The sequence below is a fragment of the Erpetoichthys calabaricus genome, chromosome 5, assembly GCF_900747795.2.
Source record: "Erpetoichthys calabaricus chromosome 5, fErpCal1.3, whole genome shotgun sequence".
NCBI classification, from domain to species: Eukaryota; Metazoa; Chordata; class Cladistia; order Polypteriformes; family Polypteridae; genus Erpetoichthys; species Erpetoichthys calabaricus.
The window spans coordinates 101,002,829-101,028,393 of NC_041398.2; the positions used below are offsets into that span (position 1 = coordinate 101,002,829).

General features: G+C 38.0%; 1 protein-coding gene across 1 annotated transcript in view; it reads left to right on the top strand.

Annotated features, from left to right (window-relative positions):
* Positions 1-22,481, top strand: part of LOC114652772 (serine/threonine-protein kinase 32B-like) — a 323,284-nt gene extending 300,803 nt beyond the window's left edge. The window contains exons 8-12 of the mRNA XM_028803089.2: positions 12,484-12,600; positions 13,513-13,638; positions 16,938-17,069; positions 18,538-18,602; positions 21,429-22,481. Coding sequence (XP_028658922.2) covers positions 12,484-12,600; positions 13,513-13,638; positions 16,938-17,069; positions 18,538-18,602; positions 21,429-21,567 — 579 coding nt within the window. The 3' untranslated portion in view covers positions 21,568-22,481. The remainder of the gene's footprint in view (positions 1-12,483; positions 12,601-13,512; positions 13,639-16,937; positions 17,070-18,537; positions 18,603-21,428) is intronic.
* The last annotated feature ends 3,084 nt before the right edge of the window (positions 22,482-25,565 follow it).

Consider the following 25,565-nt stretch of genomic DNA (forward strand, 5'->3'; position numbering starts at 1 on the left):
ACACTGCAGAGATGAAGAAACACTTTACTGACACTTCAGAAGTGTTCTGAAGACCCAAACAAGTGTTTGTTAAGGTCTTGTTACGGCATGAGTAAATGAGTAATAGGTGCGTTTTTGCGGTACTTAAACTAAAGTGTTACCTCTGTTTTTATTCATGTCTTTAGGAAGCATTGTGCTTTGTGTCTATGGACCTTTCCTCTTGCTGCCTTGCCATATGTCTGATGTCATGTTGTTTAAAAATAAAGATTCACAAAAATGTCTTTTCAAAACTTTACCTGAAAATAAAAGAAAGTTTCTTAGCAAAATGAAATAAAAATCAGGTTCCCAAACCAGCTTTCCTGAACATAATTTGAAAATATCGCACAATTATAAAAGAATCCCAGCTTGCTTAACTATATTCTTAAAACGGTTTTGACTCTTGTTTTGTGTATAAATCTCTGCGATGTGAGTACAGAATTAAATAAAACATTTAACGCTGCATTCATGTTTCAGAAGTCATTCTCATTGGTCACATAACAGCCTGCATGTCATATATGTTCTGATATACAGCACAATAATGTTAATTTGCGGAGCTATTCCAATCAAACATTATGCAACCTGCTTAATCATTTTTATATATTGAGCCAATTTTAGACACTGTAAAAAGTGCATAAGAGAGATAAAGGAGATTTGGGGTCCCAGGGATTGGTTGAAAAGTGGGAGTGCTTCCAGAGCTGAAGGAGTGCAGCCTTCCACACGAAAGTTCAAACATGAGAGGATGACAGTGACTGGTGTGGTGGTGAGTGGTCTTAATAAACCAGAGACAGGTTTGAGGTTTAGGTTTGGGTTTGAGGTGTTCTGGTCTGGAGAAGAACAGAGAGCCACATGCATGATGTCCTGTTTACTTTCAGAACTGACCCATGGTGGAACCTTTAATTGTGTCCCTACGACATCCTGTCCAAAACAGGGGATAGACACACTCATCCACCCATATGTGTCCAGCTTAAAGTTGCCAGTTAACCTAACTTGCATATTGTTGGGAGGTGGGAGAAGCCCCCTAGACAGACACAGTGAGATCATGCAGGCTCCTCACCGACAGTGGCCAGGCTAGGATTTGAGCCCAGGACTCAGTGAGGCAGTAGTGTTAACTACTGTGTTACCCTGACACTTCACATTTACTAGTTTATTATTTTTAGCCCATGTGAAGTGTGCTTGTCATATTATATATCATTTTAATTCACTCACGTGTTATCATTTTTTCTTTGTTGTATGTTAACCTATTGTGTAGATCCCAATGATAATAAACTGTATATACTATTAAATACTACTCTATGTTGAAGTCATCCTAAGCTTGCTCTACTCTGAGGTCTTTACTGTTGTTTAGCTAAATGTCTTTCATAGTTTGATGTCTACCATACCCATTACCAGATGAACATCAATTAGAAAATGAAGAGGTAGGTGAATAATTTTGTGATCAGTGGTCCGTGGTATAGAACAGGTTTGTAAATAAATAATCGATTCCTGAGAGCGTGCAGGCTAAGAAAAGGTGCTCCAGGGTTGATTGCACACTTGCGTGCAAATGCGGATGGATCAGTCAGGTCCCACATTCACACCGTGGAGTGGGCAGAGGGTCTCATCTGCTCCTGATTAGGTGGTATAAAGGAGCCTGCACGGTAGAAAGGGGGGAAATAGAAAAACAAGAGACAGAAAGAGAGATGGAGGTTAAAGGGGATAGAAAGAAAGAAAGAAGGAAGGAAGGAATGATAGAGAAGGCAGGATCGTGAAAAGCTAGCAAGTGGTAGAGCGGAGTTATCAAAGAGCCCCAATGGGCTGAAGAGGGTCACTCCGGCTGAGCGTCTTAAGGTAGCTGGAGTGACTCTTTGCTCAAGTGGGCTTCCACGTAAGGCAGAGGAGTGGCAGTGGGAGTTGGAGATGTGAGACTCGGCATGGTGCCCTGCTGGGGGGCCTCAGACGGCAACAGGGACCCAAGCTTTGATTTTGAAGGTTAGCTGTGCCTGTCAGTAGGACATCTCCTTTGGTTGCTGGATCCGAAGAGGGTAAGCCAGGGAGAAGGCTTTTAGAAGAAGGAACCACAGCTTGTGCGTTTTTAAAGAACAGCTTCCTGCCATGATTTTTAAACCTCAATTTTTATGCAATTATTTAGTGCATTTTAACCTCCACATGGACACTGTTTTAATTTTTTTTTTGGATTATTTATTTATTATGGGCGCTGCACTGCACTATTTGCACTTCATTGTTTTGTTTGAATTTGTATACAATCATCTGCCATTTTTGCACCTACCCCTTTGCTGTAAGTGTGTGTCCTCATTTGCCCGGCTCATCTCGGTCTATGGCTATCGATGCTTTCGGGTTAGAAAGGCTCCCAGGAGCAACAAGGGAGTGTGGAGCCGACCTGCACCATCACAGATTTATGTCCCAATTTTAACTGCATTTTAGTGCACAGCCTTTGAACTGACAGTAAAAGATTAAAATATTTAAGAGCACGTGTAGTGTACACTGTAATCCCAAATCCATTAAAAGTTTTCTCCTGTTTAAAATGAAATGCATTCTGTGACAAAACCTCATTCAGTATACCACTTAAGATTAAACCTTGACAAAGTGTCTCTTTGTACCGTTGACTCAGCCATGGAATTTCCATACAGTTGTAAAAATGAAATAAACCATCTTACAGAATATTGCACCAGTGCATTTGGTCTTACACATGTAATGATGTTTACATGGACACAAGCACTAAAGAAGTGCATTTTCAGGAAATAACATGTTATAATTAATCTTCTGCAACAGACATGACCTTGTGTACCTGCATAGCAGATAGATTTTAAGGTGAACATTTTCAGAAAGAGCCATGGCCTGATCCCATTTTCATTAGCTCTGCTGCCTGACAGCTCTAGGAGACTGGGTTGGAATCCTGACTCAGTCACTGTGTGTGTGCAGTGTTTATGTTTTCCTAGCGTCCGTATCAGTTTATTTCTCCCATTTCATGCCCACATCCTAAAGAAGTTACCACTTTGAAAATGACCTTTTATGACAGAAAGTTACTGTGTGTATAAATGTGCAATATGAAGGACATGTACCCTCTCCAGAGTTGGTTCCTGCCTTGTACTTGATACCGCAGTGATGGGCTTCATCCCTTGTCATCTTTACATTGGACTAAGTAAGCCAAATAGTAGATAGTTATTTTTAGTTATGCTGAACTTGTTATTTATACAACTGTGGTGTAGTGTACTTTTGCAGCAGGACAAAGCCAAGGTCTGCTATGTAATGAAGGTCACTTCTATTTCCACTCTACATCAAGATGTGTGCATTCTAATTTAATCAAATGGTACCCATTTCTTAAACACTACTGCATCTAATCACATATTTGTATAGAATGTATCAGCCACTGGTGGTGTGATTGAGAATGGTCATCTCCATTCCCTTGCATGAGCCTACAATCAGACTTTGGATTAAAATACTGTACTGTACAGTTTCTACTTCTGATTGCTATAGTTGCAGTATATAAACTCTGCTAAACAGCTCCTAAAATTTCACAAGTAAGTGACCCATATATGTTTGGGGATATGAGATAAATACATAAGAAAGTAAAGCGTGAACTGCAACCTCAAGAGGTCCTATGAGACATTGAAGGAAGGTCTTTTTCATCGAGGTCTTTTCTCCCCTCCTTATTTACAGTTGATTTCATATGTGTTAACACGGAATTCCATGGTTCTAGAATATCCAGAAGATAACAGCTTTTATTGGCTCATACACTACTATACATTTGTATGCTCAGGACTTCAGAGATTTGTTCTGCAACAGAAAAACAAACAACCGATAACAGTGTCAATAATGATAATAAACATTTTCTTTTATGTAAATGGAAATGAAGTAAATCCATCCATCACTCTTCAACTCCAACCTATACAGTAACTTACAGATATTCTTGGTTGACATTAGTCCACCATAGACCACATTCATAAACACCTCCTCATAACATCCATTTTCTCAACCTATTTTTTTTTCCCCATCACAGAATTTTAGGAAACTTGGGCTTATGCAAGGGCGGCACGGTGGCACAGTGGTAGCGCTGCTGCCTCGCAGTTAGGAGACCCGGGTTCACTTCCCGGGTCCTCCCTGCATGGAGTTTGCATGTTCTCCCCGTGTCTGTGTGGGTTTCCTCCCACAGTCCAAAGACATGCCGGTTAGGTGGATTGGCGATTCTAAATTGGCTCTAGTGTGTGCTTGGTGTGTGGGTGTGTTTGTGTGTGTCCTGCGGTGGGTTGGCACCCTGCCCGGGATTGGTTCCTGCCTTGTGCCCTGTGTTGGCTGGGATTGGCTCCAGCAGACCCCCGTGACCCTGTGTTCGGATTCAGCGGGTTGGAAAATGGATGGATGGATGGGCTTATGCAGACACAAGACAGGATGAGATTCCAGATCACCACTGGGCACCCACATAGCCACTCACTCCTCTTAGTCTAATTAACATGAAGTCTTAGGCTTTTCAGAGGAAATACATTTAGATATGGAACAAATAGAAAACTCCCTAGCATTTGATGTTAATTTGGAAGAATTGATTAGATAGGACTTGTCAAACTTAGGCTAAATGGCCTGTTCTCTTTTACTTGAAGATTGTTCTGATGTTTTAATTTCCAGTTGTGACGCCGGTTATAAAAAATAATGAGATTAAATAAGCATATCTTTGAAAACATTTGCTAAATGATTTAAAAAATTATTTTCTTACTTCAGTAAAGACAGACTACTGCCACCTCACTTGTAATGTATGAACAATAATAAAAAGAAGGGTTTGGGGTACCAGCCAGGTCCCTGTTTATTGCAGGTTTGGAGGACAAGGTAGCTAGAAGATGAGAAAAAGTTACAGAATAGTACTTACAGTTTGTAGTTCAGGTTGTCTTCAAAAAGACTTTCATTCTCTCATTTTTCTTTGTGTCATCAATCAGAATGTCAGTAGCGGAGGAGTTTATGGGCATCCTGAGAGGAGGAGACAAGTCAGGTTTTAGATGACCAAAACATCTTGATGGAGTGATTATTTTTTGTCTTACGTTTTGCAGTTCAGGACTTAGAAGGCAGCACTTCAACCTTAATCTAAAGAAAACAGACAAGCACCTTACCCTTCTCTTGTGAGATTCCACACTTTCCAGTGTTTTCAGTCCATGTAGCCCACCACATAATGCAACAGTGGAAACGTTCATCACAAATGAAAGCAGTCAAACAGTAATACTTCCTTCTGTTTCTGCCTAAAACCATAGGTTGCGTAATTGTCGCAGATCTTACGGTAGAAGTGTTTGATCAAGATAGATTGTCAATAAAGGCACAACATTAGATGCATCTGTAGTGGCATACAGATAATTAGAAAATGGGGACATGATGTGGAAGAGCAGTGAGGCCTTACATAAATAAAATGGACCTTCTTCTCGAGCCAAAACTATCGATAAATCATAACATTCTCATAAACTGTTCAATTCAACTAAGGGATGTGGAGGTACATGTAGATCAATAGGCAAAATACGCAATAACAGACAATAACACAAAAATCTTCAGAAAACACACAAAGACCCTATAATTTTGAACATCACGTTTGAGCGTCAGTGACTGCGCTTAGAACTCATGAGTTCCAACCAAACGGATGATAAAGTTTAAGTGTATAACATACTGTGAAATATCTGGAATTGTAAACAAGTGAAAAATGTACATTATCAGCATTACTTGGCATACTCTAATCCTATATGCATCAAATGAAACATTCCCTAAAATATACAGAAAACTATTGTCTTCAAATATTAACAAGAAATTGAAGGAAAATGTCAAACTAGTCTAAAATCTTCTTTACATAGCATCCAACTAAAGCCTGTATTGCAATTAAAAAAAAAAGAATACAATTATATATACTGCACTCTCATCTTATGCAGATACTCAGCAAGGTAAAAATACGTGTCTCTTTACAGCCTGACAGCTAGATCACTTTTCAACAAGTGAGGTGATTGAATCACAACAGTCAAAGCTCTGCGATTATTGTAATTTAGCACATACCTTTTTTCAGGGTTTTTCACAAAAATCATAATATGTAACAAGAAAACTCTTAATTTGCATCTAGGCACCTTTAATATCTTCAATAGGATCAATTTCCAGATTTTGCCTCTCCCCTTCACTTTTGGTCATCATAGACCAACTAAAACTGAAACGTCCTCGTGTATGACTGATGGAGAACCCATCGTCAGTTTTACACTATCTATCAGAAGTAGATTAATAAAAAAGATATTTGGGATATTTAAACACACTTATTCATCTGGGGGCCATCACAAAAGCTATCAGAATAAGTGAACTGGGTGCACATATACCATAGGACAGGGTAGGAGAGAGAGATGTTAATTCATGAAAACACAGTCATGATATCTTCAACTTCAATACAGTTAATAGGTCATGACCCTGAAGGACGTAACTAAGTCACAGCTGAAGATTTCAGACAATTCTTTTCTTCTCTGTCTGCATTAGTGAGAGGTGTTGGTAAGTAAATGGTATTACAGGTTACTATGGAGACGGCCTCATGTGTCTCAGCTCTAGTGGCATATTTGTCATTCTTTTTCTAATTATTAGGTCAAAAAGCATATAAATATTATCTGTGACCTTCTCTTATTTAACTAGTTTTTTAGCTATTGCAGTGTAAATGCAGCAAAATGATATACCAAACAAAACCACATGAGTTCTCAAAACATTTCTCTTGTGAAAGAAACACTGGTGGAGTGTAGAAAGAAATAAAGAAGGAAATGAAAAGTCTTGCAAGGAAATTGACTGAAGCTGTCCAAATTAAAATAGTATGCATTGTTAATATAATATTTTCCTAATGTCTGTAGGCTTTTCTTTACTTACTCCTGTCCAGAGATGTGTTTGTTAGGTTAAGTGGTGAATCTAAACTGCTACAGTCAGACCGATTCTGGGTGTGATGAATGTTTCTTGTGATGGACTGGGGTCTCTTTAATGTTTTATTCCTGCTTTGTGATCAATGTTCCAAGATAGGCTGTGGCTCCCATGACCATGTACCGGATTAAGCTAGATTTACACTGAATCGATTACAGCCATATGTAGAGAAGAGTCCAAGACAAATAACTGCATCTAAGCTTGGTGATTTATTCATAGTTTTGATGTGCAAGATAATTAAGCATACAGCATTCCCTCCCAACTCATTCAGAAATAACTAACACTGACTATTGGAATACCTCTAGAACCACAATGAAGATGTCAGCACACAGGGTTTAGAGACTTTATGAGTCACAATCGAAACCAGTGAAAATAAGTTGCTGAATTCTTTAATTCAGGACACATTTACAGAACCCTTCAGAAGACACTAACACTTCTCTACACCAAAGAAATTTTGTCCAGCTACAGAATGTTTAATACAATGGGCGACCTTCCTAGGAGTTGGTCATCATCACAAAATCACTAAGATAAACAGAATAAAATTTTGTATGAAGTCACCAAGAACGTCCAGGGTCAAATGGTCTGTCTCGTTTTGACTTTGATCAAAATTCATGGTTCTGGATTTAGAAAAACATGAGATGGAATTCACAGCGGGATAGATAGATAGATAGATAGATAGATAGATAGATAGATAGATAGATAGATAGATAGATAGATAGATAGATCTTTATTTGACACCAGGGTAATTTTTTTTTTTTTACAGAAAAAGATAGATAAACAAATAAGTATATAAATATACAATATATAAAGAAAATTAAAAAGAAAGAAAAGTTCTGACGTGGCTGTCACAGTCACAATTAAGCATTATGCAAATGTTTTGCTGTTGGTATAAAGGAAGGTGAAAGCAACTACTCAAAAATAAAATCAGTGCCTCAAGTTTAGAGCTTTTACCTGGATGATCCTCAGGAGTTCTTCCACAGTGTATTCATGTCAGATAAATTAAAAGTGGAACCCATTGGCTAACAAGTACCCTGCTCTTGTCAGAAAGGTTAATTCTGCGTTCTGTAAGTGGGAACCTCATAGAGACAGTCAAGCTTAGGAGTTGTTGCGGTATGACCTGAGGGTTCTTTGATATATCAAGCCTTAGAAGACTTGCCAACAGGAAAATATCTAGCCATTCTATATGTGAGCTGGAGCTACAGATAAACCTGAAGCTGATAAAAAAGCTTCAAAGGCCATAAAATAGTTGAATAAATATAAAGAGATTTTGTTAGAATGTAGTCAATGCCCTCACCTAAACCCTACCAAGTTATTCGGCAGCACCTGAAATAAGCAGGTCATCCTCAAAAATCCATAAATATCACTCAGATGAAGCATCTATGGGGAGGGTGGAGAAAAGTACAAGAGATCAATCAATGAAAAAAGCATTTGGTAGCCTATACCTCTGCTAAAGATAGAATAGCATGCTTTACATGAATCACATAAATGACATAGGCGAACTGGTTTGTGTTGTTTGGTTCATTTTGTCTAATATTAGATTTTTGGTGAATATTATATAATTCAAAAAGATAAAAAATATACTTTAGCAGTGCCATGTTCCATCTGTGATTGTTATTGTTTTCTCTTGTAGTTGAATAAATTACTTTGAATATTTTATCTACATTATTATTATTCCATTTTTTCCAGTTGTGGTATTTTTGTTCTGCTATGAATATAAAAGCATATTTACAAGGTATTAAATAAGTCATAAATGTATTTCTTAACAATTATTAATAATATAAATACTTAAGATGTATTTTAATTTATGAGCATTATATTTATTTTTTAAGAAAATCCTTCAAAAGAAGGTTAGTTTATCACATTGAAGAAATTTATAGATCATTTAGACCTACTAGGTCAGTTCCAGTGTACCTGAGACAGTACATAGTACAGTACTGAAGAGACCATCCTCAGATCTAAGTGCTGTCTCAGTGAACAGTGGAACAAGTTCAATATCAAATTTAAATAATCCACAATTAGTCTTGTTTTCTCCTTGGTTTGCTCAACTTGCCATCTTATTGCCTGTAACAGCGGCATTCCAGGAATTAACATCTAGCCCTCTTTCATTTAATGATGTGCTGTCACACATTCATCTTGATTTCATGGGACAGAGCACAAAGACAATGTACATCCTCATGTAAAATTACAAAAAAAATATTTCAATCGTTAAAGTTACATTAGATCAGCTATTGTTATTGTAGATGTTATTCTCTTTGAGGGCATGACTAGGCCCAGAAATCCCCTTACATAAAGTAATGAAAAGTGGTACACGTTAGTAGAATCATATCTGTAACAAAATTGTCTCTCTGTAACTCATGGATGGATCTACCATTAGGGAGATCTGGGAATGTAACATATGTGAAAAAATATAATTTTTAATGTTTGTTTTTACCTCATGCTCTTCACAGTTACTCATACATTGTATCGCTCCCTTTGCAATGTAATGCATGAGTGATGTCTTGTTTAATTCTTGGGGGCGGAGTGGAGGACTCACAGGCTCATTTTATTTTTATATGTGATGCTCATAGAGTGTAAATATACACATGTGACACCCTGGTGAATGTAGGGGTCTTAATCTGGTCTTCATGTAACTTCTTTCCCAATTACGTAGATAATGCAGAAGAGCTAAGTTGATATTTTTCATTCATTATGTGCCCAGCCTTTCTAACAGCTTATTATCACCAAAGCATATAAAGTACCTAGTCAAAGGCTGGCGAATATTCATAAAACATGTCTATCACAGTACAAACTTTACAGCAGAGCAAAAGCTCAATATAATACATATTGTAAGAAATGATATTTCAAATCTAGAGGACACCAAAAAAGATATATCCACACCACTCCACTGGAATACAGTATGGAACAAACTCCCCCAGCAGAGTATAACGTCTTACACCCAACTTCAGAAACGGGCAGCATCTTTCAGTGCACAATTTACAAACAGGCAGTTGAGCAATTTCTTAATAATGATGAAAATTGACTGATTTTTTTACTGAAGATTAATGGTTAATTATATGTTGATCCATATTTCTCTGCCTTTTATATTCTGCAATGTAAGTATTTTCATATGTCGATTGTCATTTTCTGTAGCATCGAGTGTAATATTTTCGATTCACTATCACCCCATACTTCAGGTCAGGTCAAGTAAGGTTGGGGAGCATGCACTGGTACAGCATGTTGCCGCACCCACCACATGATGAAACAGCTCAGGATTCTGGTTGGCAACACTCCAGGCAGACATGCGGTCCACGGATGTGGAAGCTCCTTATTAACATTAAAATGCAAATGACAAAGGAACCAGCAGTTCTCCATCTCACTTGTTACCATTTACACCTCTGTGTAATGATAATGATTTGTCTGGTTTAATAAAATATGTGAAAGGAGACAGAAGAGAGAAAGAAAGTCTATAAATCTTTTGGATGATATCTTTGGAAAAGAAATAATCTACAATATAATAATAAACTGACATGGCAGAATGAAAACACTACCACATCATAAAATTAAAGAAGATCTCTTATTGGTAAGGATTGGTTTTAAATTAAGTAAACAGGATGGAACAAAAACCTGCAGTCATTACAGCCCTCCAGGACCAACTTTGCAAATCTCTGCTTTAGATTTCATATCATTTCCTAATTTGCTTAATCCAGACCAGGGTCACTGGGGGCTGGAGTCTACCCCAACAAGGCACAGCACACAAGGCAGGGTGCCAGTCCATTGCAGGGCAAACACACACTAGAGACAATTTAGCATCACTAATTCACCTAACCTGCATATTTTTTTGGACAGTGAAAGGAATCCGGAACACCCATGGGAAACCTATGCAGAAACACAGGGTGAAGATGCAAACTCCACGCAGGGAGGACCTGCGACCTAAACTGTAAATTTAGAAGCACATTATAGGATAGCAACCTCACCTTTTAAGGCCCCTAGCAGATCAAACATCAGTCAGCCATTTTCTAACCCACTTCGTCCGCAGCAGGGTCATGGGTGGTGCTGCAGCCTATCCCAGCTAGCATAGGACACAAGGCAGGAACAAATCCTATACAGGGCATCAGTCCACCACAGGGTGAACAGACACACACACCAAACATACACTTTAGTTTAGTGTCACCAATTCACCTAACCTGCATATCTTTGGACAGTGGAAGAAATGTGGAGCACTCGGAGGAAACCCATGCAGACACAAGGAGAAAATGCAAACTCCACACAGGGATGACACGGGATGCAAACCCTGGTCTCCTCCCTGTGCAGCAGCAGTGCTACAATTGAACCATCATGCTGCACTCCCTGCTTTAGGTTTTGAAAGATAAACTGTTCATTTAGAAGCACATTACAGGTTTGCAACCTCAGCACCTGAGGCCTTCAGCAGACCAAAGGTCAACATTCATATTCATTTGAGTCTCTTTACACTGCTAGTACTTTGCTAAGTATGTTTAAAAATTCTTTTGGCAATGGGGAGAGGAGAATGAGGATTAAAAACGCAAACCTCCTCAATTTGCTGAAGATAAGTACTACACATAATGTGAGGCATCCTTTCTAAAGAACTCGACCAGAGTTCCTACACAATGCTTTGAATTAATTATTCTTCACATAAAGACAGAGTGAGGTCTTTGTATTGTGAAAAAAGGCCTTGTTTATCTCAAGGGTCTGTGCAGCGCAGCACATGGCCCCTCATAAAGCATCCAGAAGTTTCTGATAAAGCAGCTGAAGCTCTGAGAAAAAGTAAAAGTCGTGCCTGGGTGGACACAAAGATGCAGAGTTGCCAAGCTGCAGCGTGTCCTGAACTGCACTTTCCCCTTTTCCTGTTTTGAACTTAAACTATACAAACAGGGGTCCGTCATAAGTCCTTTAAGCACCAACGTAGCCCAGTTAACTGACAGTATATATGAATATTTTCTCAGGCACACTCTGTCCAGGTTGATTCTGCCTTGTGTGCAATGCTGCCAGGATGGATTCTGGCCACAGTGACTCTAAATTGGATTAAGGACTTGTCACAATAGATGAATGGATTATCTCAGATGGGCTTCTTAATGTCCATTTATCATAAAATTTGAAACTGTGGATGGTATGAGAGGTACAATCATTACTCTATTGTGCCGTCACTCCAAACATAAACGGTAAGTTTGTCACTTTCATTATGTTACACCAAGCTTTTACTCCTTCACACTGCCCAAAGTAATTAAAGAGATAACACTGGACACCTTTTCAGCCAGAACTTGTGTTTACTTCGTATTCAGATTTAGAGGTTCCTCCATTAATTTCAATATTCTGGAATCGATCCTCTTCCTACACTACACGTTTTAAAGCAAGCCAATGACATATGCACAGCTCAGCATGAGAATACCCCATCAGAAATCAATACACACACTGCTTTAGAAATAAAAACCAACATCAGCTTGAAAGCTTATCAATAATATTTCTGAGGCAAGCTGCCCTTCATGGTAACCAAATAAAGACCTTAATTTAGATATGCTCCTAATTCTTTTTTTTTTTTAATTGTTTCATCTTGTTTTTTTGTCTTGCTTTTCAAAGCGACCTTACGACATTCATTCCAGCACCCCGGTGGATGAAATTCTCAACCTATTCCGTGCGGAGCGAGTACACTATTCTTCAACCTGGTCAAAAGGCATGGTGTCACTGCTTAGAAAGGTCAGTAACAACAAATGCCCAGAGCACAGCTAATGTCTGATTCCACTGATATCACCTTCTGAAAATCAGAAACCCGACAGCTTGGTCAGATTTTAAATGAGTTAAGATAGATTACTTTCCATGTTAAACCAAAGATTTTGACATTTATCCAGAATGAAGCCATCCATCTAACCTTTTAAATATCAAGTCTGGGCTTTTGCCATCCGCAAAGCCATCAAAAAAGAGAAATGCTTTGTGTGAAATGAAATTGTTTGCCAAAAACATTTGGGAGTGAATATTAAAATTAAGAGGACGTTCACCTCTTTCTCCCATATAGTATGTACTGCTTTCATTTTGAATGTTTTGCCATATTATTTTTGGATAAAAGGAGAATGTTACAAATAACAAAAGCAATCCTTTTAATTCCTAAGTGTAACCTGACAGCTAAAACTGTCTAAAGCTGAGAATCATATAAGCAATACCCTTTTTTTTATCTCTGTAATATGTCATAGGCAGACTTGTCTGTTTTTGAAAGCTCTTTTTAAAAGCCTTATTATGACTAAAAGAGGGAACATATTTGAATCATTTGCAAGCGGGGAATCTGATAAGCTGCATAAAAGTTGCTTCTGTCTTAATTAATATCTAAGGACCAGCCATCACATCTTGTTCATAAAATGCCATAGGGGGGTCTTCTTTTTCAAGCTGCATTTTCTATCTTATCTACTGTTTTTGCTCTCCACAGATTTATTGATGCTTCTCTACAATACATTAATGACGGTGTGATATTTCAAAAGGCTACATATATTTATTTCTTTAGTGACTTCATTCTTCTTCTTATTGATATGCTATATTCACAGATTGTGCTATTTTACTGTTACATGGGAATAAGGAAGCACTTACAACTTTAGCATTTATTTATTATTCTACATACAGCTTCTTGCCAAAGACCCAGAATGTCGACTTTCAAGTGTTGCAGACATCCAGAGTTTGCCCTACCTGGCTGATGTGAACTGGGATGCTGTTTTAGAAAAGACTGTTTCTCCTGGATTCATACCAAATGTAGGTAATGGCCAAAGTCACTAGTAATGGAGCAGGACAATGTATAGCCTGTGGGATGTTGTAATTTTCAGAAGTATGCAGGACAGAATTATGACAGACTGTGCATTGTGATGAGTTTTCAGGGTTGGTAATGTACAAAATTCTCTGTGGAGAGTGACAAGAGTTTTTTGGTTATTGTGTATTCAGTATTGTGCAAGTGTCTTTTCTCTTTATAATCATCTTCATCCCAGTAATGGCGCACTTCACGATAACGTGCAGTGAATACACTTGACTTGAGCATTCATAGTTTTCATACTCTTTCTCTGTACGTTTAGCTTTTGTTTGCTCAAAGGTTGATGCTCTTGCTGAGCAGCTCTTCTTTTCTCCACCCTAGTGTCCCGCTTCTTCTCTTCTTTCACCTTTTCGTGTTAAAACTGATTAAGTCACTGTTTGTGTTGCAATTACTTAGTATGTTTTCCTTAAATTTTCACTTAAGCTGGCACTTAAGTCTTCAATCTGACTCACGAATGATTTAAGATATGAAGAGGTAGGGGAAGTGACAGCAAAGGCGGTAGGGATGAGAACAGCACTCATACGCATGCGCCACACGGCCGCCCTATTGGCCACTGATGAGAGTTGATTCTACAATAAAATAAAAATAAAAAGAGGAATAACCTTGGAGGTCAATCATCACCCCGAAAGTGGATAATAGACGTCACGTAGTATATGTGTACCAAATTTCAGGTCAATAGGTCAAACGTTTTGCGAGCTACAGGTGATTTAAAATCCTGGACAGACAAATGAACTGCCACTGTAGCGTATAATATATAAAGACCAGCAATGATATATACTATAATTCGGGGGGTCATAACAGACACTGAGTTTTGAGGTCATTCCTTGTACTTCATACTTGATAAAATGTTTATTATTTATGTAGCTAAAGCAGTTGTGTAGGAGGAAATGGGAGACTTACACTGCCAAGAGGTTTGTTGTGAGGAGTTCCACTAATCCAAAGGTGTACTGCTGGGGTTGATCATCAATCTATCGTCCTGTCACTTAATCCAATGACAGAATCATCATGACACCAGTTAATAACACACGTATGCACTCACTCACGCACACATCGGGCTAATTCAGAGTCCCCATTAAGCCTAATGGAAGACCAGAAATGCCAGAGAAAAACTGATAAGAAGAACAAGAGGACTCCCCATGGGAGACGACTAAGCTGAGATTTGACAGCAAGGACTGTGGAGCCGTGGGAGAGCAGCACTAACTATCTTCAGCAATGAGCGCTTAGATCACGACTGACTCTTAATTCATGCGGTGTGACTGAGCACTGCAGTTTTACTGCTACATTACACCTAACACTGGCAGGAACGTTTTCAACTAACTGTGATGCCAAGAAAAAGCAGGTATAAAAAACAGAAGGATTCACAGATGATACACAGGATAGTTTCGCTTCATGAAATGTTCTGAAACGTATCTGAAACAAATACATTTACATTTACTTTCAAGCAGAAAAATCATCAAAATATGAAAAGATATACTGTACATTTATACATTGGTAGAATGTGATGGATGGATATATCATATACTTTTATAACATATCTGTGTCTGACTAGCTAAGACAATAGACTAGACTAAACTCCAGTGTACATCTTATATAATTCCCATATCTGATTTAATCTGAAATTATCTACGTTTGAGTGGTTATTGCAATCTCCTTGTAATGGACTCAAATTAGTTTCATAGTTAAATCAAGTTTTTTTAATTATTTTTTTTTTCTAAATCTTAACTGCATGGTAAACAACATCATGGCCACTGAGAGTAGTCGAGTCAAGTGTTGTGTGTTTTTAACATAATCTTGTTGTCCTTAACAAATAGCAGAGGCAACTACATGTTACGAGAGAGGGCATCTTACACCTCCTCTTATAGTAGTGGTTCCCAACCTTTTTTTGGCCATGCCCCACCTAGGCCTCTCTAAAATCATGATGTCCCCCACTGTAATATATACCTTATTCTTATTATTGCCTATTCAAAAAGTGAACTCCTACTCACGTGGAGAAAGCCCATAATGTCATTAATTTGGGCTAAACAAGCTTCCACAGAACATGGAAACAAAAGAGAGAAAGGATATTTGAAGTACTGACACAGAAATCACTAAGAAATTGTTAAAAAAATAATATAATATGAAGTAATATGAAAATACAGCAAATACAGTTTTGAAAACATATAATATGAGATGTGATATTCATAAATATAAAATAACTTTAATGACAGCTTTTTCCATAATATTTTGATCATTTTATATTTTTGTTATATTGCAAAATTTTATAATCATTGTTACAATTCATATTATTATATTGGTAGAAAAACCCAAGCCGGTTGTAAAATCATAAATTAAAGGGTTCTTCACCATCCCTTCTATGTTTATATAAATAATTAAATGTCTCCGTAAAAAATAAAAATTATTTGTTTATTTTTTTTCTATAATTTTTAACAGTGAATTTCTGTTTTTTCATTTTATAAATTGTTTAGCGTACCTAAATTCTCGAATTGCCCCCCAGTGGGGTGTGCGCCCCACGTTAGGAATCACCATCTTATAGTCTGTGCCATTTTGAGAGTGTTGTCCAGACTGCACCATTCTCCACATCATGTTTCTGTATTCGGCCAGTATTCATCAGCCACAGGGGGGCTTGTCTCTTTATGACCTAATGCCATTCCCCACTAATCTCAGCTGCCTGAGCCCATCATCGTTTCAGACACAGCCAGTAATGGTGTGTGATTAAAGTAATCTTAATGGACACCTCCACAAACTGTTGGCCCACAGTCTAAGGTTTTATGTAGCATTCCATGGTGGGTCTCACATCTATAGTGACCCCAAAGAAAGTAAAATGCAAAATTATAAAAGAGAACAAATTTAAAATCACTACTTAAAATAAAATAAAACTTTACAAAATTAAAGTTCAGTGTGTAAAATTAAGAAAATGCTGTATGAAATTAACATTAAAAATAAGTGTATAAATTATCTAAGCAAGAATTTGAGAAATAAACATCAAAATTTGTTCTGGAATTGGTGATTGTAGATGTGGGTTTATGTTTTTTGAAGTGAATCTCTTCCCTCAAGATTTTGCGATGAGATGACACCTGGTCAGATGTTTTTCCAGTAGGTACTGAAATGTACGGTTTGTCGCCTGAGATGCTGAAATGTGCCATTGTTAGAGCGGATTCTGTACAGTTTCTATATATATATTTGATTAATCGTTGCAACTGTACAACTTTTCTTATTACCTTGTTTGATTTTCTCCTTGAAAAATTAGAAAGGAAGATTAAACTGTGATCCTACATTTGAACTGGAAGAAATGATTCTTGAGTCCAAACCCCTTCACAAAAAGAAGAAACGCTTAGCAAAAAGCAAATCAAAAGATGGCACAAAAGAAGCGTGTCCTTTGGTGAGTTAAATAGTTTCAGTCATCCTCTATTCTAAGTAGAATTGACACTGTGTTCGCTTTTGAAAAATATGAGTTAGATGCACTAAAGCTGAGCAGTAGAACTTCAAATCAGTGTCAGTCATCTGTGTTGCAATTACCTACAGTATATAGACAATTACTTTGGCTAAATCATCATAATCGTCATCATCATTGATGGTTTAATGGCCATTTGCTTCCAAGTCTTTTTCCTACAGAGTCCCATGACCCAAGTTATCCATTGGGGAGAGATCATATCATTTCACAACACCTTCAGCCATGTCTTCCTCAACTTCCCCTTGAGGCTCACCCCCTCCAGCTCCATCAAGTTGTACCTCTTCGTCCAATAATCAGCTGCCTATTGCCCCAAATGCCCAAACCATCATAGCGTATTTCACTTCAGTATAACTCCACCACACCAAAGTTTTCTCTTAAGTCAGAAATCATCTTCTTCTTACTCTGTGACACTCCAGCACCTTCCCCTGATCCTTCCAGTTCCAGCTGTGCTTCATGTTTTGCTTTCATGGTCCATGTCTGACTCCCATAGAGCATACTACACTGCAAAAATGAAATCTAAGCAAGTGAAAAGTATTTATATCATGACATTAAATCTTGTTTTCCTTATTATAAGAACTATTGACTTGTTAAAAAACTTGTATTTACAATTATTTAGCATGCTTTAAGAAATCTTGTCATGTAAGTTTTGCTTACCCCATTGGCAGATTTTTTTGCTAAATAAAAGCCAAACAACTCTCATTTCAAGTTTGTCAGTTTTTGCATATGCATTTTTTGCAGTGTTCTCCTCACACAGCTTTCATAAACTTTAGTATTTGATGTCAGCAAGACTCCTTTAGAAGTCAGAATGGCGGGCAGCTCATAGAATTTCTTTTAAACGCCACTCACCCCCTCTACTCCTGCTCTACCCGCAACTTTGCCTGTGCTCAATATGTCACCGAGGCAGAAGAACCTATGACTTTCTCCAAGACAGCTCCATTGCTGACATCTAAATTCATTTGTTCTACATGAGCATCCTGCACTCGTCCCATACACTTTCACCAAATGAAGGCTGCACTTGCCATGTGAAGTGGGGTCCTCCTCTGCACAAGATCCTATCTTGTGTTTGAAGCTGTTGGAACACGTTACAGGCCTTAAAATGGATCATGTTATTCTGAAGTATTGATGGGTGGATTTGCAAACATTTATTTATTTCTGTTGAGGATCAAGTTTCTCTTTAATTAACAAGTACAAGTCTGGGATCCTATAAGCACCAATCTGAAACTGAATCACATTCATTACAAAAATAAAATTGTAAGTCATATTCATATACTGTAATTCTGGAATTCTTTTAACATTTTCTTTCTTTCTTTCTTTCTTTCTTTCTTTCTTTCTTTCTTTCTTTCTTTCTTTCTCTTTCTTTCTTTCCTACACCATGGCTGGACATCTTGTTTAAAAGCCTGCCCATCTGCAGCAGTGTCTGGAAACGGTACGGCAGGAGTTCATCATTTTTAACAGAGAAAAGTGAGTCTTCTTCCTCTTATTTGCTCTCTTGATATACTTATTTTTAAACCATCTGGAGTAAAAATCATGCAACATTAGTAGTCCTATACCTGCTACTTAAAGTAATGTACTTGTTTATGAAATAAAAAATTGTCTCTGAAAGAATTACAGATGATGAGTTTCAAAAACGTAAATAAAAAACAGGCAGCAAATTTCCTATAATACTTACCACAAATCACTTTCAAAGGAACTAGGCAGCATTACACCGCCTTAAGGTTTTATTGATTATTTAATCTTAAGTGAATTGTAAAGACTATTGCTTTTCCTCATGACAACTGAAAATGTCAGCAGTAGCCTCAAACTAAATCCAGAGTGTAACGGTACATTCAGAGCTACAGTAAGCAACAAGTCATCAGTTAACGGTAATTGTGTGCTTGTCAACTTTATTGAGTTGTTACAGAGCTGTAAAGAATTTTCCTTTATTTTACCATTAAAATTAATGTTTTAGTGCACATATTTGAAGACCGTGCTCAACAGCATAAAACAAACAGCATGTTTCTTTCCTTCTCCTTCATGTTTTTGCCACAATTTTCTTCTCAGGCCGTCTCAGTGTTGCCTTAGCAGCTGCCTCTTTTTTTATGGAGCTGAGTATTTGTGCATCCATTTCCACTGACAGAAGGTTTCTGACACTTTCAGGATTTATTAAAGCCATCAGCGTGAAAATGTTTTTGCATTTCAATTGAAAGGAGATTTTTACGTAGTGGACCTGCACTGGCTGGTGCCTGATATTGTGTCTAAATTGATTTAGAGAGGTTTTAGAAGACTATATTATATTGTGCTATGTTACATGTTTGGCACATTCATGTAATTAATTACATGTATATAGCACATTTTCAAACATTCTCAAAGTGCTTTTGATAGACATTGGGGAACCAATGTAACCACCACCAGCGTATAGAATCCATCTGGATGATGTGATGGCAGCCATTATTATGGCAGTACACTCACCACACATGAGATATCAGGCGGTGAACTGGTGAGATAATTAGCCAGTTAGAGAGAGGGGATGATTAGGGGGCCAGAATGATTATTCAGTCATAGTTAGGAACACATGGAAATAACTTTTTCTTTTTTTCTGGTGTGATGAGTGGTTATATTATTTTAATAATGCAAGGTAAATAACTTTGTTTTCGCACCTCTCTCTTACAAACAGTGTCTCATGTGGGAGCATTTATTTGTAATTTTATGGCATTGAGTTTTGGTAATTATGCACATAGCTACATTCTGCTAATTACAAAATCAATATAATACAATATGTTGTAAAATAAGAGTCATTAAAATAAACCTCAGTTCCCTTCTGTCATCCCTAATGCGCACTAAAACATTTTGCAGCTAAATGTGAGGTGTCTGGAATGACAGTTAGCAGCTTCTACTTTGAGTTTACTGTTCTCATGTGGAAAATCAGGGCTTTCTCTTTGAAGATGAGAGTGCAGAGGTTTGAGGGCCTTGGGTTCTTGTTCAGCAGTGAGGTTATTGTGCTACTGACAAATGGTGCAGCCATCATGCTATTTTGTGGTTGCGTTAACTCCAGAACAAGCTTTCAATGACCTTTTCCACTTCAATAGTTAAGCACTCCAGTGCTCTTTTTTATTTAACAATCTGTTACCACTTCTTTGTTTATCGAAAACATGAAGCAGTGAGATCTTAGGTAAAATAGACCGAAACAAGCTCATCCAGAGAACTGCTGTGGACTGGAGGTTCACAATCTACAAAGGTAGATCATGGAGAACGAATATGTCTGCTCCAGACATGCGGGAAGACCATTGACCATCTACAGACCAAAGCTTTAAGGAACCTCCAGCTGGAGATGTACTTGGCACAGTCAGTACGAGCCCTGAATCAGACCCATTACACCCATTAATCCCCCAGGACTGGACCTGGGAAAAGCATAATCTTGTCCAACATGCTCAGCATTTTAACACCACCAGAAGACTGCCTAGGACAAAGCAAAGCAGAAAGTACAATGCCATGAGTTGTACCAGAGTCCAGGAGACTTCCCTCAATTGTGATTACTGGTTATTCTTAATGTTATGAAGAGTTTGCCCCCTTTTAAATGAAACCTGAAAATGATAGCAACCTCCAAAGGATAGTCTAAACAGAATGATCAAGTGGAACGTCTTTCATTGTTTTACCAGCTTATGCCAGTATTTTTATTGATAGAGCCATAAAAATTCCTTTTGTTTTTTAAGCCACATCAAAATAATGGGATTGTGTTTTTCTTTTTTGTACAACACAGTAATAGAAAAATGCAAATGCTTTTATCTTCTTTACTGTAATGCATTGCAGGATAAAGCAAAGTCATTTCGAGTGTAATCTGACAGCATATGATCAATGGATACATAGAAATTAGAAAATTACATATCTTCTATTTATGTGATCTTAAAAAAATGTTATTTTAGCATTTTGATTAATTTTACATGCTTTCTGCTACATTGTGCCATTAATCTGAAGCTTCTTAATACAGAGATCATATCAATACAATTCAACAGATACTGTATATTACTATGCCTTTGTTAAGAAGCTGAAGAGATTTTTAAAAGTAAGGTGATCACTTTGTTTTTATTTTTAAATGTAAAGTGATCATTTTGTTTTTATATTCCAAATAAGAGAAAACTAGTTTTGAGAAGGACACATGAAACCTGAGAAGTGAATCTGAATGGCTTCTTGGCTTCTAATTTTGGAACAGATACCAGACTTGAACCTCTCTTTGCTTTTCAGCCTTAACAAACTGACTGACACTCCGACTGAAGATGTTTTATTAGCCTTTTCACATTTTTTGTTTTCCAGATTGAGAAAAAAAGCACAAAGCATTGAGGTTGACAGTTCTGACATGGAATCTTCCAATCCAATGCAGGAGAAAGTGCAAGATGGTCGTAACAACAACACCCTCCTGCCAACTGACAACAATGCTGTCTACTGTAGTTAATTAGGAAAGTAATGACTGACACAGGTGCCAGAATATTCCGAGGCTTGGAATTCTTCTCTTTTTACTTTGAATCTGCCTTCTTTTCCAAACCTGTCCACCGACAGGCAGCACACACCGTTAGGGTGCATGCATTATTATAAACCTGTTGAAATGGCCATCGAGCAAAGTCTGTAGTGCTGTTTGTCAAGGTGGACCACAGCCTATTTGTCGCAGTGATGAATAGAGTTTGGTTTGGAAAAGAATGGCGGATTTAAGAACCTTTTTTTTTTATCTAGCCTTAAAACATTAGTCCATGATGTCATCCAGACCACCCTGTATGCCATGGGTGTTCATGGCATCGGTTAACTGTGCTCTAATGACCTCTATCTGTGCAGCGCCAAAAGGTATTTTTTAATTCTTACTTACTTGTTTATTTTTACCATACCAAATATTAGGGAACAAAAGGCAGCAGTGTACAAATTAAAGAGGTGAAATCTAGAACCAGATGAGTGGGATTGTATGTCCTCCACTCAGCTTGAATGTAATGTAGCAAAATACATTAGATGTTTAATAATTTTTGTTCTTTTTAGGTAAGCACAAGAAATTCTTAAGAAAATGAGTAAAGCAAATGCAGCTATCAGCCCACTCGTTTTTCATTTTATTATATTTTCTACATCATGGGTTGTTCCCCATAAGCATTTTATGAACCCAAAGGGTTTAAAATAACATTTAGCATGATTACGTAATGTCTGTTATCTGAATTGTTCCATAGAAACTGATGTATGAAGCTTCGATGTTTGCGCCATTTCTTACAAAGCTCATTGTGTGCCTCATGTTGTTGAGTACTGTGTGTTTGGGGCTCCACCTGCATTATGTTTCTCCTTTTCTGTCTAACAATGTGAAATTCCATAGGCTGGTTTAGCCCACGTACAGGGCCGGATTTTCCTATAGGCTAACTAGGCTTCAGCCTAGGGCCTCAAGATCAAGAGGGGCCTACATTCAAATTGTTAGCAAAATTTTATTATCTCTCATGTAATTTACAAACTTAAAAATGGAAGGTGAAAGGGCCTCATAAGTGGAACAGCCTAGGGCCTCTTTTCATATAAATCCGGCCCTGCCCACGTATCACGTATATTTTTCGCTGTACAAGTTTCAAACATTGGGTCAAGTTCTGCTGACTCGGCTCATGCTAGTAGTGCTACTGCTGTTCACTGCTGCTTCTGGATACTCACATGTAGACAAAGCTATACAGCCTGCTAACTGAATATGTGCTGCAGGCTGACACTTTATGAAGGCATTCAGTCAGTCAGAGATTGGATCTTAATAAAAATGACAAAACAAAGCAAACACAAACACTACTGGGTTGTGTTATATCATGAGAACATCACATCGTCCCACCATTGATTTTCTGTAGCCAGTCAGGGTTCTGAAAAGTGAAAGGCCATCACCACAGCATTAAACAGAAGTGAAAACAAACTCTGGATAGAACGTCTGTCTATTACAGGGTAGATTCATGCACTCACTCATGTAGTGTTACTGTAGCTGTTAGCTGACATAACACACAACACTGAGATATGAGAGGACACCTGATTACCCTGGTGAAACCCTCACAGACACACAAAGAATGCACAAACTCCACACTTAGTACCTGGGCAGCAGCACTAAGACTTTCCCACCATGCTGCCTGAGATCTAACTTAACACAGCCTAACATTCTCCAACCTACTTAAGCCAGTCGAGTGTCACTTGTAGCCAGAGCTTCTTCAACGAGCATCAGGCAGGAACCCACTCTACTCAACTGCAAGGCCCACTCATGCATTCGCCAAAACCACATTTAACTCAGGACCAGCTTAGAATCATCAGTAAATCTACCACTCATGTCTTTGTGATGTTGGAACAACACCCAAGTACCCACAGGTATGTTCAGAACATGAAAATGGGCTTCAAAAAGGGTGCTGAATCCCTGAGGCATCACTGCTCGTGATTGCACCACCATGCCACCCACATCTAATTTAGCACAACTTAACATTTCCTGATCAGCTTAATCCAGTTCAAGGCTGTCCTGGCTCTAAGAGGTGCATGAAAGTAACCTGCCTTAGACTGGGCACCAGTACACGACAGGGCCCAGGTCTAATGTATGTCTTTCCAAATTAAATTACTAGTATCTACTTCTACTGGTATCCTTTCTTGTGCTCAGCCGTACAGAGATGGGGTCGCAACCCTACAATATACTGTACTATGGGGTATCAGTAAATGGATGGATGAGCAACTTCTTTTATATTATATCAACTGCAACAAATGTCCAGCATTGGCAAGCTGCATCTGATTGACAAAAGGGGGCTGCGTCGAATTCTCTTTTCCTTGTTTGACTTCATGAAGCTGCCTCTAATTCCATACTCTTTTCATAACTCAGAGAAATATCAACATACTCTACAGTTAAGTTAGACTGATACAGTATTAGAAAATCAAAACAGAAATGAAGTCTTGGGCAACAATTTTACTCTGTGATGGTTGGCTAAACATGAAATACATACAAATGACCAAGAGGTCTGTTGGACAAATTATGAGGGAGTTCATGGGAAATGAAAAAGAAAGGTTTTAGATGATAAACGTCCAGAGTCCAGAAGTTAAGTCACAGTACATTACACACTTCCAAATGGAACTTCCTTAGTTGTCTTTCAGTGGCGGGGAAAAGTGCAAAGTCCTTGTAGAAACCTGGACCTGCTCAGCGCAAGGTGGCTCAAGTGCCTGTCACTCTTAAGTGGACACAGAAAAGCTGCTGTTGTAAAATAAAGAACACACCATGTCAATCATTTTCCAATTACAGGGTCACAAGGTGTTATTGGGCACCACCCCCAGGTATAATCTTGTGAAATGGTGACATAACATCACCTTTCATCCAGGTGGCTTCTGGGAAACAGCAGCAAAGTTGTTTAGGGCCATCTAACACTTAGCTGGAAGTCTCTTTGATTTCTTTGTCCAGTGCAAATAACCGAATCTTAGGAAAGTGGATTCATTTTTTTCTGACAAAGAAAATAAATTATGTTCAGTGTTGTTAAACTTTTATGACCATTTTCAACTCTGTAAGGCATAACAAAATGTCTACTTTAAGAGGCAATAATGCATTTCTTAATACTAAATGCTCGTGAAAAGTAGGCTAGCATTTGGTCGAAAATTTCAATTACAACAACAAATTGAGAGGGTTTTTGTATTATGATATAAGTGAGATTTGATAGCTGAAAACATTTTAATACAATTTACTGTACTGCACAGTATCTGACCATTTAGGGTCATTGGGGGAAAATATGCTTTAAAGGAGTTACAGTAAAAAAAAAAAAAGTGGTCTTCATATCTGAGCCAGAAACCTGTCAACCTACAATTAGATAAACGCTAGTTCAGTTGTAGAAGGAGCCATTGAGCTGCATATCGATTGTCTTTAAATGTTGCATGGTAAATAAGGTCTGGTGAAGCTGTTATTAGGCTCTTTGGCATATGCTTGCTAATATCTGTCTCACACTGTATGACTTTTCCAACGGTTTTCATTTGTTGACCTCATTTACCAAATATTAAGAAAATCACAGCTAGTCGTGGACAGTTGTAGTTCACGCCAGTGTCTCTCAGTTACGTAGCATGACACCCCCAGCAACTCAGTCGTAACACTCGGCATCTGATTTCACTTCATCTTTGCCAGCTGCCAGTCCTGAGGTGGGCTCTTGTTTGTCTCTCGATAGCCAATAAGCACTCAAGCAAAAGTTCAAAGCATGACATGCCGAAAACAAGGAAAGAATTGGAGCATCTAAGACAAAATGCTAAAATCAGAAAAAGTTTTCAGAATCCAACCAGGCTGCTCCATTTAATTGGCAACATAAGTGAACTCAAATTGCTTAGCAAAGTAACCAAATTATAAGGACCAGTGCAATTTAAATGCCAAAGACTTGTTGGAAGTTCTGTCCTTTTTGAGACTCTGCCCTACAGTATATTGACGTTCTCTTCCATCGGCAGTACTCTTTTATGGAGGAA